At 39.8% G+C, this 13,821-nt stretch overlaps 1 protein-coding gene across 1 annotated transcript in view; it reads left to right on the top strand.

Annotated features, from left to right (window-relative positions):
* Positions 1–13,270, top strand: part of taf2 (TAF2 RNA polymerase II, TATA box binding protein (TBP)-associated factor) — a gene marked incomplete at its 3' end in the record, with an annotated part of 19,309 nt that extends 6,039 nt beyond the window's left edge. Inside the window, 13 exon segments of the mRNA XM_035672111.1 lie at positions 440–554; positions 1,542–1,651; positions 1,852–1,917; positions 2,422–2,548; positions 3,176–3,301; positions 5,310–5,450; positions 5,921–6,031; positions 6,277–6,470; positions 7,330–7,469; positions 7,816–7,885; positions 8,224–8,331; positions 12,239–12,473; positions 13,106–13,270. Coding sequence (XP_035528004.1) covers positions 440–554; positions 1,542–1,651; positions 1,852–1,917; positions 2,422–2,548; positions 3,176–3,301; positions 5,310–5,450; positions 5,921–6,031; positions 6,277–6,470; positions 7,330–7,469; positions 7,816–7,885; positions 8,224–8,331; positions 12,239–12,473; positions 13,106–13,270 — 1,708 coding nt within the window.
* Positions 13,271–13,821: the final 551 nt, after the last annotated feature.

Below are 13,821 nucleotides of genomic sequence, written 5' to 3'. Positions count from 1 at the left end.
GACCGGAGCCCGACCCGAGCCTGAACCCAGCCCGACTGGACCCGAGCCATCAGCTGGGTTCGGGCAGAGAATCAAAGCTCTACTCATGTCAGACATTAAGTCATCTTTCAAAACAAAGCTCTTGGCAGGGTTGTCTGCAGCCTCGTGGTTCAATCCACTGACTCTGGATTCACTCTAGGTTATGTCATAAGAAATGGAAGCACCTGTATGAACTAAATTTAAAAGTGGGCAGGGTCCGGATTAACCAATTTTTAAATCTGAAAGGAGAATTTCCACCAGTAAGAGCAGAAACTGACTATAGCATTAAAAAGCATTATTGCAATACTATTAGTAACTGATGCCTACGTTTAGCTGAAACCTTCTCTCTCAGTTAGTTATGTTTTTTCCAACTGTTCTTGGTAATTTGTATCTGTTTTTAGTCTTAACCTTTCGTACCCAGAGACCAGAGCTCTGTGGTGAAATTCTTTGGCAGTTTTGCCTTCAACAGGAAGAGGAACGTACTAGAGCTGGAGATCCGTCAGGACTACACGTCATCTGGAACTCAGAAATATGTGGTGAGCACTGACATACAGCGTGTGGAATGAGTGTGCTGTCTGTGTTGAGAGCGGATGAAAGTCCATTTCTAAAAGTTGTTTTTTTACAGCACTGCACAGGTTCAAATGAGAATTTTGAATTATTGTCATGGTATACAGCTTGCCAAATAACCAAGCCTGCATGCCACAGATTGCTGTAAATAATCCAGCACCTCTTAAAGCTGCAGTTGCAGTTGTCTTTACTTCCCAACGGCAGCAATAAATACATTGAATGCTCTAAGGGACAAAAAAGAAAAAGATCTGTTACTTGTAACTGTTGGAGGCCTTTAATTAGACCAGCCAATCATTTCATATGGCCTGAATGAAATGACTGCCTACCTTACTATGGATGAAAATGTGTTTTGGTAGTCAGAAGGGAGGGGATAGGATTTTTTCACATGGATGCTTTTAAAATCGAACTATCTCTTGCTAATTTCTCCAATGTTACCTGCTCTACCTTTAAATTATTTCAGTTTCTTTTCGTTCCTGCTGTGTGGTTCACACTCCTAAATAGTAGGTGGCATTAATGCACCTTAACGCTGGTGGCCCTTTAAAACTAAGTGTTATAGTTCAACGTAATCAATTTTCAAGATGTCTCAATCATTTACTTATTATGAATTCTTTTGGCCATGATAATTGTGTAATGAAAATCTTATATTGGGACAGTCCTACTTACAGTATTAGTCAATGAATGCATAGGTTTATTAAAAATCACTGAACATTTAGAGTTTGATGGTACTCCAAGGATGCTTTTATAGTGCAGAGCAACAGAAAAACAATTTAAATTCCTATCTGTGATCTTCCACGTTCCAAATATGTCACAAACATTGTGGTTCTTCATAAAACAGACTTTTTTTTTCCATTTTAAAACCAACACATAAATTAATCTAGTAATATTAGAGATGTTAGAAAGGGGAAGAAGTATAGTTATATTTACTTCTTTAAATATGACTTTGGCTGGGCTTGCAGGGTCCTATCAAGGTGACAGTGCAGGAGCTGGATGGATCCTTTAACCACACGCTGCAGATAGAGGAGAACAGCCTCAAACATGACATCCCCTGTCATTCCAAGAGCAGACGGTACACACTATAGCAGAACACGCTCCCTCATTCATTTTCTCATAGTCACTATTGTATTTTGCAAACTTAATTTTATTATTTCACTATAGTATTATTACATTATGTACTATACTTAATTATATCATTCCTATGTTCATGTTATATATGACATGTATATGTCAACAACAAAGAGTTTTTAATAAATGAATCTCTTTCCTCAGGAACAAGAAAAAGAAGATCCCTCTGATGAATGGAGAGGAAGTTGACATGGATTTATCAGCCATGGAGTAAGAAATCACTGTTGTCATTATTTGATGTATTATCTTAGAATTGAGTTATTGTGCTATCATTATATTGATACGTTATAAGTGAGTCAGATGTTGTTTTTTTCTTGGTGTATGACATATTTCACTGTTGTATTATATATATATTATATTTCAGTTTTTCCTAAAACCCAAGATGATGTCCTCAAATATCTTGTTTGTCCACAACCCAAAAAACTTTAGTTTACTGCCAAATATTCACATCTGAGAAGCTGAAATTAGAGAATTTTTAATGACAACGATTAATGGTTTATCAGAATAGTTAGCAGTTAATTTAATAGTTGATAACCAATCAATTACTCAACTTATCATTGCAGCTCTACTTCACATTTGCATGTTACACATCACACACACCTTGTTAAGGCGTATGAAAGCTCTGATAGATGTCTGGGAACCAGCTTCTATGGCTACCTGGAGGCACCTTACTTTTCCTTCCCTCACTGTGTTTGTCTCCTGTTACGCCTGCAGCGCGGACTCCCCTCTCCTCTGGATCCGGATTGACCCGGACATGTCAATTCTGAGAAAGGTGGAGTTTGAGCAGGCTGACTTCATGTGGCAGTATCAGCTGCGCTATGAGAGGGACGTGGTCGCACAGGTGGGCTAATGGCAGCCGTTCAGTTCTCCACACTGGCCTTTGTTTTAGAACTTTTGTAAACTCATTTTCCTATATATGTTGCAGTTTGCTCAGTTTTTTACCTACAGCTAAAGCAGATCACCACACTCCTAATGTGTGCCTCTAGTAGGAATTGTATGAAAAGCTGTTGAACCACATTCCTAGCCTCCAGTTTGAAGTTCATCAGATGAACATGTCTTAAGTAGTGATACCAACCAATTACAATCCTGCATTCTAAATGTCACTTAGGTACAAAAGTATTATCAGCAAAATGTACTCGGTATCAAAAGTAAAAGTATTTGTCAAAAAGATGTTATTGTATATTGTTGTGATATCATTATATTAATGAACCATTATTATCGATGCATTCACATGTAAACAGAACTTTAATTTCATAGTACATGGAGCTAATTTTAACAGCTTTATATACTTTTGTGTAGTTAAATCTATAACACATTATATTTTATATATTAATCATGATTTTATATATTCCAATGTGAGAAAAATAACTAGTACTTATAGCTGTACCTTAAAATTATACTTGCACAGCCTTTGAGTAAATGTACTTACTAGAGTTACATTCTACCACTGACCTTATCTCTGTGCTAGGAGGAGGCCATCTCAGCATTGGAAAAGTTCTCAACTCCTGCCTCCAGACTGGCTCTGACCGACATCCTGGAGCAAGAACAGTGTTTCTACAAAGTCCGCATGCAAGCCTGCTTCTGTTTGGCCAAGGTGAGTGTGTGTGTGTTTGTGTTTGTGTGTGTGTGTTTGTATGTGGAGCATGATGGTTTTAAATGGTGATTTTGACCAAACGAATGATCTTGTTTGAAATGAACTCTGTAGTCTTTATCGCGGATGCACATGTAATATGAATAAACATCACCTCAGGTGTCAGTAAATCCTAACTCATACTGCAGCAAAAACCTCCACTGGATGCAAAGTTGACAGCGACTCTTCACTGACATGGATCATATTGTCAGAAAGGTGTAACCGCTTTCACCTCCAGTCCTTCACAATAAATGTGCACCATGTTATCATGGTCTGATGTTTCTGTCTGATGTCAGAATTTAAAATAACCAGCGGTGGAGTGAACTGTTTAATTCACTGGTTTTTACATGTCACATGGCACTTTTTAGCTGATGTATCCATGAGCATAATCTCCTCTGAAACAGATGATCTCAAGGAATAACACCATGTTTCCAAATGGCCACGACCTGGTGTTGTGTTTTGCTTATACTCAACAAATATGTCAGAGGTTACAAAACTGTGGTTTAAGGTGTGCTGTGGAGTGGGTGCACTTTAGTGGGAAAACAATCTGGTCATGTTGAGTTAGGTTTTCATCTCGACTGGTTTAATTTGCTCTGATATTAATGAACTTCAAAATGGCAATAAAGACAAAAATTGAAAGTAACATAAATAGATATTAGAGAGAAACAAAGAGCGTGAGTGAGTGAAACTGTAATGCCTCTGCTCTGTTAGTTTAAATCCTCTTCCTCTCCATCTAATCACTATTATTTATTGTTATTATCACACAATTATTATTATGGTAAATATATACATTTTCACAAAATCTTTAGTTCAAACAGTGTTGTACAAAGGGCAACAGTTTGAGAACATATAACTTCCCAGCCAGCAAGGCCACCCACCAGTTTAACCCTGGCTTCGCTTATGCTCCGTTGACTGAATAATCCTATTCTGTGGCTACAGGAAATTCTCGATTCTCTGGATTTGGTCTATTCAAACTTTAACCTCAGTGGATTTCCGTCATTCGGGTTCCACCTGAACCAATATTTTCACAACATGATAAACTGAGTGGAGGTTGAAATGGCAGCACTTCACTTTTTTCATAAAGTTGCTGTGTTTGGCAATAGAACCCCCAACAGACTCCATCGTAATGGCCTTTTGGTATATACTACACGCACAGATTGACATAGAAGCTCATACACACACTCTGACACGCACATAAACACATGCACTCATAGACGTACGTACCCACACTGACCACAAAGTGAAATATGGCTGGCTTGAACCCTCAGATGGATTTGGCTGCGTTGTTATTGGTTGGGATGGCATTTACTTGCTTGTTATTGGTAGAAGATGTGGAAAGGAAGAAGGAACAGCCTGGGGCTGAAAATCTAAAGATGGAGTGGTGGGGGTGGCATGAAAACTGACAAATGCATGCACATGTTAAAAACTGACACAAAAAAATACAGATGTGTTCGTGAATGCATGCACACACACATACAAAAACATTCCGGTGTGCATGCCCTCCTTTATTTACCTTACCAAATGACAACATCCTGTGTCAGTGACCCTAAGGCCCATATTACCACATTAACATAAATTCCCCAATATCCTGTTGGAACCCAAACACAACTGGAGCCGCTGGTCTTCATACCTGTGGAAACCTCATGTGCTACTCATGTGTACGTTTGCCTTCTACGTTGTTCACTTCTCACCACAAAAATTAGAGCGGACAGAAAGGACATTGTTATACAAGCTTGAGTACTATGCAGTATTTCTCAGGTAGCTACCATAGCTTATTATGCTAATGTGTACATTTTACATTCCATGTGCTTTGCAGAATTCTTGAGTATTTCATTTAGCTTTCATTTGACAGGTGCTGACAGCAGCTAACAGACACTGTCCTCCACATGTGGCCGCTTGAGGAGAACTCAACAAAAGCCATTCAAGTATAACTACGTTCTTCTCTTTTCTCGTGTGCATGTAAACCTCGCAGATAGCCAATTCTATGGTGAGCACATGGCAGGGCCCGCCGGCTATGAAGTCCCTGTTCACCCGGATGTTCTGCTGTAAGAGCTGCCCTAACATCGTCAAGACCAACAACTTCATCAACTTCCAGAGTTACTTCCTACAAAAGGTACACCAAACAGACAAAATACACTAACATCTTCATTAACCATCAAGTCACTCTTGACAGACTCTATAAACAAACTTGAACTCTCAGTCAAGGCCGTTGAGTTGGCTGTACAAGAAGAGCTCTGCAGATAAATCCGCATTGCCAATATTTTCGTTTTGGGGTATGTGTCGCCTGATTAAAAACAAGCTTCAGTACGGAAATACCACAAATATGTTTTCAGATTTATAAACAGTATTGCAGTTACATATTTAGCCTGGTCAAGTTTATTTTTCAGCTGTAAAATGGCCCAGTAACCTTCCTTGGGCATGACTGTGACACTCTGTGGCGTTATTGTTATCAGCCTCCAAATTCCAGTATCAGTTGGACTTTACTTACATGGCCAAGTCATGCACTTAAGCACATGAGCTATCAAATTGTGTTTCTCCAGCCTCATATTATGGTAACTGTTTTGTCTTTGTTTTCCATGCCAGACAATGCCTGTTGCCATGGCGCTAATCAGAGATGTCCAGAACCTCTGCCCCAAAGATGTCCTCAACTTCATCCTTGACCTCATCAAGTATAACGACAACCGCAAAAACAAAGTAAAGACACACATTAACACACTCTTCTTCTTCATCTGTTATGACTATGGCCAGAACCTTGCAAATGGTACACAGTATTTTTTATTTTCGGGGTAATCTGCGGCATCATAAACATTAACGGTTAAAAAATGTCTTTTGGCATATTAAACACCTAATAAGCAATTAGATTTGATGCCAACAGAAAACCAATTTAATTCCTCCTTCTTTTCCTTTTCTCTTTCCTCCCCCCTCCTGTCTGTGTTCAGTTCTCAGATAACTACTACCGTGCAGATCTGATCAAAGCGCTGACCAACTCTCTGACCCCAGCCATCAGCATCAACAATGAGGTACGGACAGTGGACAATTTAAACGCTGACGTTCGTCTCATCTTGGAGGAGATTACACGATTCCTGAATATGGAGAAACTGCTGCCGAGCTTCAGGAACACCATCACTGTCAGGTTAGGAGCAGAGTCTGTTTGTGGCTCTATTTGTTTCACTGGATGTTCTCCTGAAACATAGCTCTCTCCTGGCAGCTCTTCATCTCAGTTTTAAACAAAACATTATTTAAGGTGGTATGTTGCTTCTTATTGCTGTAGAACAGAGTAAAGAATCCTATCTAGTTTCCACTCAATCAGACCACATTCGCACTAATTCATATAGGACAATTAGCTTGACGTGTTCTTGCTATGAATTCTACCACAGTGGAAAATAATAGACAGAACACATTTGCACGGGATAAATTACCTGTAGTTTCTTTTAAACTGAAGTACGTAAGTCTTCCCAGGTTTAGCCTTTGCTTAAAATGCCCAAAAATAAGAATAAAGATTGGTCTTCCATCTAATGCAAATAATGCAGTAATATTTGAAAGAGTGTAGACTTGTTGATCTCTGAAATAAGTAGAGGAAATATATTTAAATATATGTTGAGATTGTAGATAAAGAAAACTTTCCATGCTCTCTGCTGATACAAATCATTGAATTTCTGGCATATTTATTTATCCTCCTATTTATAGTATTTGTATCAGCTCACCTTGTAATTGTTATCTTGTCAGGCAGCTGAAGCCAGTACAGCCTTACTTTTTTAGGTCGACTCCCAATGCACACCCATCTGCCACTGTCAGCTTAGCATATGAAATCACCAAAGTGGCAGTTAAAGTTTGTGGAGAAGCACGCTGGAGTCACAAGATTGGATTAATGTATTATTTATATACTATTTATCCAAAAGGAAGAGCAACTGTGGTATCATTTTGACACAGAAAGTGCGTTATGCATTTGTTTCGCATACAACTGCAATATCCCTCATTTTCCATCCCTCCAGTTGTCTGAGAGCGATTCGTCAGCTTCAGAAGAACGGTCACATTCCCAGTGACGCCTCACTCTTCAAGTCCTACGCAGAGTACGGACACTTTGTAGACGTTCGCATCGCTGCAGTGGAGGCTCTGGTGGACTATACTAGAGGTAGGACGTTTATTTTCTGGCTATTTGTAGACTAAACAACTAATCAATTCATTGAAAAATTAAATGACAGATTTAATGATACTGAACATAATGTGCGGGTGGCAACCCTATTTTGTAGGATGTGTAGTGATTCACCTTGCCTGCTCTGGGTTTTTACTGTAAAATTTATAACACTGACATTTTGACTGGTTTAAGAAAACACCAGTGGGCTTTTATTTTGGGACATCTTCAGTGTATGTCTTTTTTAGGGATGTTTGTTCATGTGATAGTGTCCTTTTTTTAGTTGTTGCATTCTCAACGGTTCAGACTTCGTGCGCATGGGGGATGTTGATTTCCTTTTTTGCAGTTGAAAGAAGTTCAGCAGAGCTGCAGTGGCTGCTCACCATGGTCCACAATGACCCGGTTCATTATGTCAGGTCAGCAGCTAGCACACACATGCACTCATTTAACACACATTCATGTTGTACATTACTTGTTTTGTATGTCACTACAGCTTGTACAAATGTGTTTACAGTTCTGTCATACAGTGCGTGTATGTCTTATACTTTTACGCAAGCAGCAGCTAGAATATTAGAGAAAAGAGCAAACATTACACTGATTACTTGCTCTCCCTGTAGTGCATTTACCCACCTGAATAAGTGATCATGCATGGGTACAGTTAACAACCTGACAAACCTCATGTTAAATGAATGTATAGCTGACAAGCAGCTAACTTTGATTTTGGTCTTCTTCTTCATCTTCGTTGTCCAATTAGACATGAGATCCTGAGCATGCTCTGTAAGAATCCACCTTTTACCAAGACAACAACAGACTCAGCTCTGTGTAATGAAGCTCTGGTCGACCAGCTCTGGAAGCTTATGAACTCAGCGTGCGACACCCCACACACACCACACACCCACACACACCACTGCACTTTTTATGAAAGACACAAGAATACTTAACAGTAGGGGTAGGGATATCACAATACCAGAAATGTAGTAGTCAGCACTAACAGTAACAACATTCCATGTACTTACACTCCTTTACTTAAACATTTGAACATTACAAACAACAGTAGCCTTCAAATAATAAATGAAAGAAACCACTGCTCATCATAGTCTTTTCTTGCTTTCCATCTTTACTGTTAGTTGATTGTTTTGTTTTCATATTGACCATCTGCCAATCAATATCAGCCTACAACTTTTTAACACATTTCTTTATCATCTGTGATGTGAAAACATCAGATTGTAGTCTACTTATAGTTGAGTTATAAAATAAAAAGTATCTCTCCGTCCTCTGAGACTGATGAAAGGCCAACAGGCTGTCACTGTTCTACTGTACGTGTAGAGTATTAGGCTTGTTTGAGGAGCTTGAGAGTGGATATGACCCAACCATATAGAAATAATTCACAACATTGATCTTACGCGGTTGGAAGTCTATTAGGAATGTGGTGAACAGAGAGAATTTGTTCTAGCTCGCCTGTGCACACTGGCTTCAAAAACACATTTTTCATCTTCCCTTTTTCTTGCACAGATTCAGTTGTGTATATGGTCACAAGGAAGCATTTGAGTTCTGAATGTGTAATTACCTGCTGAAGTGTCTTTTGCACTGAACCCATTTCATTGCATTGAAATACTCCCATTACTCATTATTCAGTTTGTATGATATGAAAGAGCAGCTGTCTCATCAGTTTAGGGGATGAAGTATAACTGATTACTGGATTCTAAATGGATCGAATGATCAATAGGTTTTGGCCAGTTGCTCTTTGGGTTTTTCACTCAAGAACAAATTACAGCTTAATTTCCCCTCTACTCTCATGTTGTAGGATCTAACCACTAATTGGCTGATCCAACCACAAGTAGGGGAAAGACACTTTTTAGAGTTCATTTAATACATGTTCATTTTTTATCTCACAATACTTGAATCACCAACACAGTGCATGCAACCAAGAAAACATTTTATTCACCAACATTTTTTGTATGGTTTCATCTGGCCCAATGCTCAAGTAAATCCCTTTTGAGTCAGAGAGTTTTCTCCCTGTAGAGGCACTGCAGAGATCTGAATATGTCTGTAGGCGACATTGGAATGAACTATTTCATCCTGTCGTTAGATATGTTTTACTGTCTGTCAACAGCAGTTCCTATTTGCCATGGCACTGAAAAACGCAAAAGCACAATATCTTTCACAGCAGGAGCCACTCTCATTTTCCCTGTTCACCCCTGGTTACACTGCGGCTTCAGACTTCTGAGGAGATATTTCACAACCTACGGGTTCTGTCTGAATGCTTCCAAAATCCAGAGTGGCTTCAGAAAGTACTGAGACCCTCTTCCAGATGTTGTTGTGTTGTGGTCTTCATTTAAAGTGTTTTTTTAAGAACTTCTAAAGCATTTAAAGGGCCACACAGTCATTCCCATTTTCTTTTTTTTTTTTGGATCAGGCAGACTAGATGCTGCAATGGCCTATTGCTATTACTGTTAGACTGTGGCGTAGAATTCCAGAACTGATGCAGTAATTATGCTAAAATTTGCTAATATACAACATGATGAAGTGATGACGTTTTACCCAAAGGGTCAAAGGTAACTTCACACTTCAATTTTATAAAATTGGTATCGAAAAAAAGTATCAAGGTATCGGTACCAGTTTAAAAAATGTTTTAACCATACCCAGCCCAACAGCAGCTCCATTGGAACCACTTCCTCTTTGAGGAAGGGCTTTGGTCAAGGAGGTCACCAAGATTCAAAACTGGTTTACCACCACACCTCTGGTTTACTAAACCATTATCAGTGTTTTTCACACATGCTTATTCAGATTGAATGGTTTATGTTGCCAATGTAGTTCAGTAGACAGCATCCAGTCCAACCAGAGACCCTTATAGTAGGATATGAGGATATATTCAGGCTTGGTACCTTTTATCTTTTATATTTTGATTTATAGACTGACATATTTTTTCATCTGACATCTGTTCTCATCTCATTGATAACACTTTCTTTTAGATGGACAAAGGCAGAGATGAATTAGTTTCCCCTTCCACATGTGTTTGCCTGGACAGACTTCTGTCAGACTACTAAACCAGTCAGCTGCTGCACAGCTCACTGACACACGACATTGTAATCCTCTGTAATCCACTACAATCTATCCCAAGGGCTTTTCAATTAAGTTTAAAGGAATCACAGTTAGTTGAAGAGTTGTGTCTGCTGTAAATTATTGTTTTCAAATGGCTGATGCAACACTGGTGTGGCTCAATCATTCTGGACATATCTTACACATTGCTCCTTTAATCAACTGAATGTTTCAGCACTTGTCCATAGAACTGAGCCTTTGTAGTGCCACAGTCAATGGTAAATCCTCATCATTGGTACCAATTGCTTACAGTATAAGCAGTCCCCATGTCAGGTCCCTGTAAAAATGTACTTCTTACAGCACTGCAGTGTGTTTTTTTTTTTTTCCCCAAATGACTCAGTTTGGGAGATGCCATTTTCCAGTCACAGCCATTTAGTGGGAATGCTGTTGGCTCTACTGTCCTCTTGTTCATTGTTCATTGGTGTGATGGTTGTTTCCTCCAGTCGCACGCCTTTGGTGCCGTCTGCCATATACGCACATGCTTCTGCTTTCTATTGTGTCCTCAGGTTTCATTATTTCTCTCTCTTCCAGGGGGTCCTATGTGGCTGTCAGTTAGCTAGCCAGCCCATAACAGTTCAGTCTGCCAATCCAAATACACACCACCTCAAAAAACCCACATATAAGTATATGTTCACCATTCCATATTCCTCAAAAACATTGGGCTCTCATTGCAACATGTTATTTAATTTATTGACGCGCAAGCTTGAAGGATGAAGAGAAATATTGATCATTATTTCCAGTGAACTTTTGTTTGTCGGTCAGTCCGTTTGTGTGGCTGCCGGGCAGCCTGACTGTATTGCCAGTTTAAACACAGAGTGACCAGAGTGTGGTAAGCTTAAATGCTATGTTGTGAAAATGTGTTGGTTGTTTTATTCCTCTGCCCCCCATAACCCACAGCCCCCCACGTGTTAAATACACACACTCACACAGGATGATGTTTCACTGGCTGAAGGTCAGTGCTGTAAGAACACAAACGCAGAGTGCTTTCTGCTGCTGTTAGAGTCATTTATTTCAACCTACTTCTAAAGCCACAGTCCACCCTCCATGCTAGGCGCCTGGCCTTTGGATTGTCAGCTTCAGCAATATTTGCCATTGAATTCCTTCCAACTTTTCAACACACCACTACTCAAATGACTCGTATAATGATGCATTTGGCTCTCATGTCATTGAGAGCTGATTATCTTGTATTTAGTTGTGCTCACATTGTCTCTGATGTCAGATAAAATGTGTGGTTAAGGAATATGCAGCTCAGGATTAATGGCTGGGTATACTCTGAAAAAAACCTCCTACCACAAACTGAGAAAAAGTGTTGATAGCTTTTCCGATCGACCATGCTCAAACACGGGGTGAGAAGCCTGCCGCCATGAGAGGGGCAAGATGTGATAATCGTTCAAGTGGAGATGTCAGTGCACATGCTTGGACAGTCTTTACTCCAAGGTGCTCGTGGTTTTTACACACAAGAAGTGAGAGCTTGAAAGAGGTGTTCAAATTGGCCACGACTGTCCGATTGTAACAAGGGGAGCCCGCATTTTAGTAACATTAGATAACTTGTCAGTTACAAAGTGAGGCAATGACCATTTACCCTCATTTTCAACTTCATTTGATCTTACTTATCAGCTTTGCCTCTTTCTTTCCTATCCCACTTGTCACTCCACCTCATCCTTCCTTTCCTCAGGTACCTCCCATGACTGGCGGCTGCGCTGTGATGCTGTGAACCTCTACTACACCTTGTTCGGTTTGACTCGGCCCTCCTGCCTGCCCCTGCCAGAACTGGGCCTCGTGCTCAACCTGAAGGAGAAGAAAGCTGTCCTAAATCCCACCATCAAACCAGAGCTGGGGGTCAGCACCGTAATGGACACACCTGCCAGTATAGGCATCCATGGTGTCGGCATGAGCTATGCAGCTGTGAGTAGTGGGGGGTCATTTGTCAGGGCAGTTTAGTGTAAATACAAAATGGACTTGATGAAGTTCTAATCGGACTACATTTTAAGTTTGTTCTTGACAGGTCATTCGTATTTTGACCAATTGTGTAGTTTCAGCCAACAGACACATTAGTTAAAGACCTACTACATCGCACAACAATCCAAGTTCCATTGGTTTGTATGCCAGTGGTGATGTAATCAGCAACTGCTAGGTGGTCTTTATTTCGCTCTCTTTCAGTGTCTCTGATTTAGTATTGCTACATAAAAGTTATCAGATGGCACACAGATAGCAGCTGATTCATAAAAACGCTGTATCTTAGGTTGGATCTATGTAATTATGGGTACTGCAGTGCTGCCAACACTGTTTGGCTGTACCTCATTTCCATTGCATCACCGTACCCAGAATGACTGTAAAGAGCACAATTCTGGCTATTTTGGCCATACAAACCTCTCTCTGACAGCTGATTTAAATCAGCTACAGTGCAGACTGAAGTGACATTTATTAATTCTTATTTGTTAAAAACTCTTATTGTTATCAATGTTACATTATTATTATCAGAAAAATATGTAAGTCATTGTACTACACATCCAAGTTTCATTGATTGTGTCTGCCAGGTGGATGAAGAGCCAGATCCTATTTCATTAGGGGTGTGTGGAGTGGGCCAGCCCCCTCAGGGCCTGAAGAGAAAGGCAGAGACCCCTCTGGGCTCCCCTCCAGAGCCAGGACAGATCCTGCAGCAACAGGATGATGATGGAAGAGGAGGACGCTACAAGATCAGGGTAACCGACTGCTCTGACATGACATTTGACCTCACTGTTTTGTTTCTACACTCCTGCTGTGCTTTACTTGCCACGTCCGTAACGTCTATAGATAAAAACAGCTCATTCTAAGGTAACAAAAACACCACAGTTCCTATATTCAGGTGATTCTTTTCCCCATCAGACTGTACAACAGCTCTCAGTAAAGGCAGGGAGGACAATAGACAATAGACAATGGACACTCGTTTTACCTCCATTTGCACTGTTTACTGTAGCTACTGTTAATTTATATTATACATAACAATTTTATTTTATTTTATATTTTATTTTTAGGGTTAGGGTTTTAATTTAGTTTAATGTGGTGTTTAATGTATGTAATGGTATGTTTTGTATTTTGGTGCTACTGGGATACTTGAATTTCCCTCGGGATAAATAAATCGTATCACTATCTATCTATCGCTATCTATCATCTATCTATCTATCGGTGATCGTTCGTATCGTCAGTATGGTATCATCTTGTATCTGGTTCTATGCATCTATCGATATGTATCTGATCTATCTATCGGTGTCTT

The sequence above is a fragment of the Morone saxatilis genome, unplaced genomic scaffold (assembly GCF_004916995.1).
Source record: "Morone saxatilis isolate NCDOM2014 unplaced genomic scaffold, NCSU_SB_2.0 Contig24, whole genome shotgun sequence".
Taxonomy (NCBI): Eukaryota; Metazoa; Chordata; class Actinopteri; family Moronidae; genus Morone; species Morone saxatilis.
This window is presented reverse-complemented; position numbering and strand designations above follow the sequence as displayed.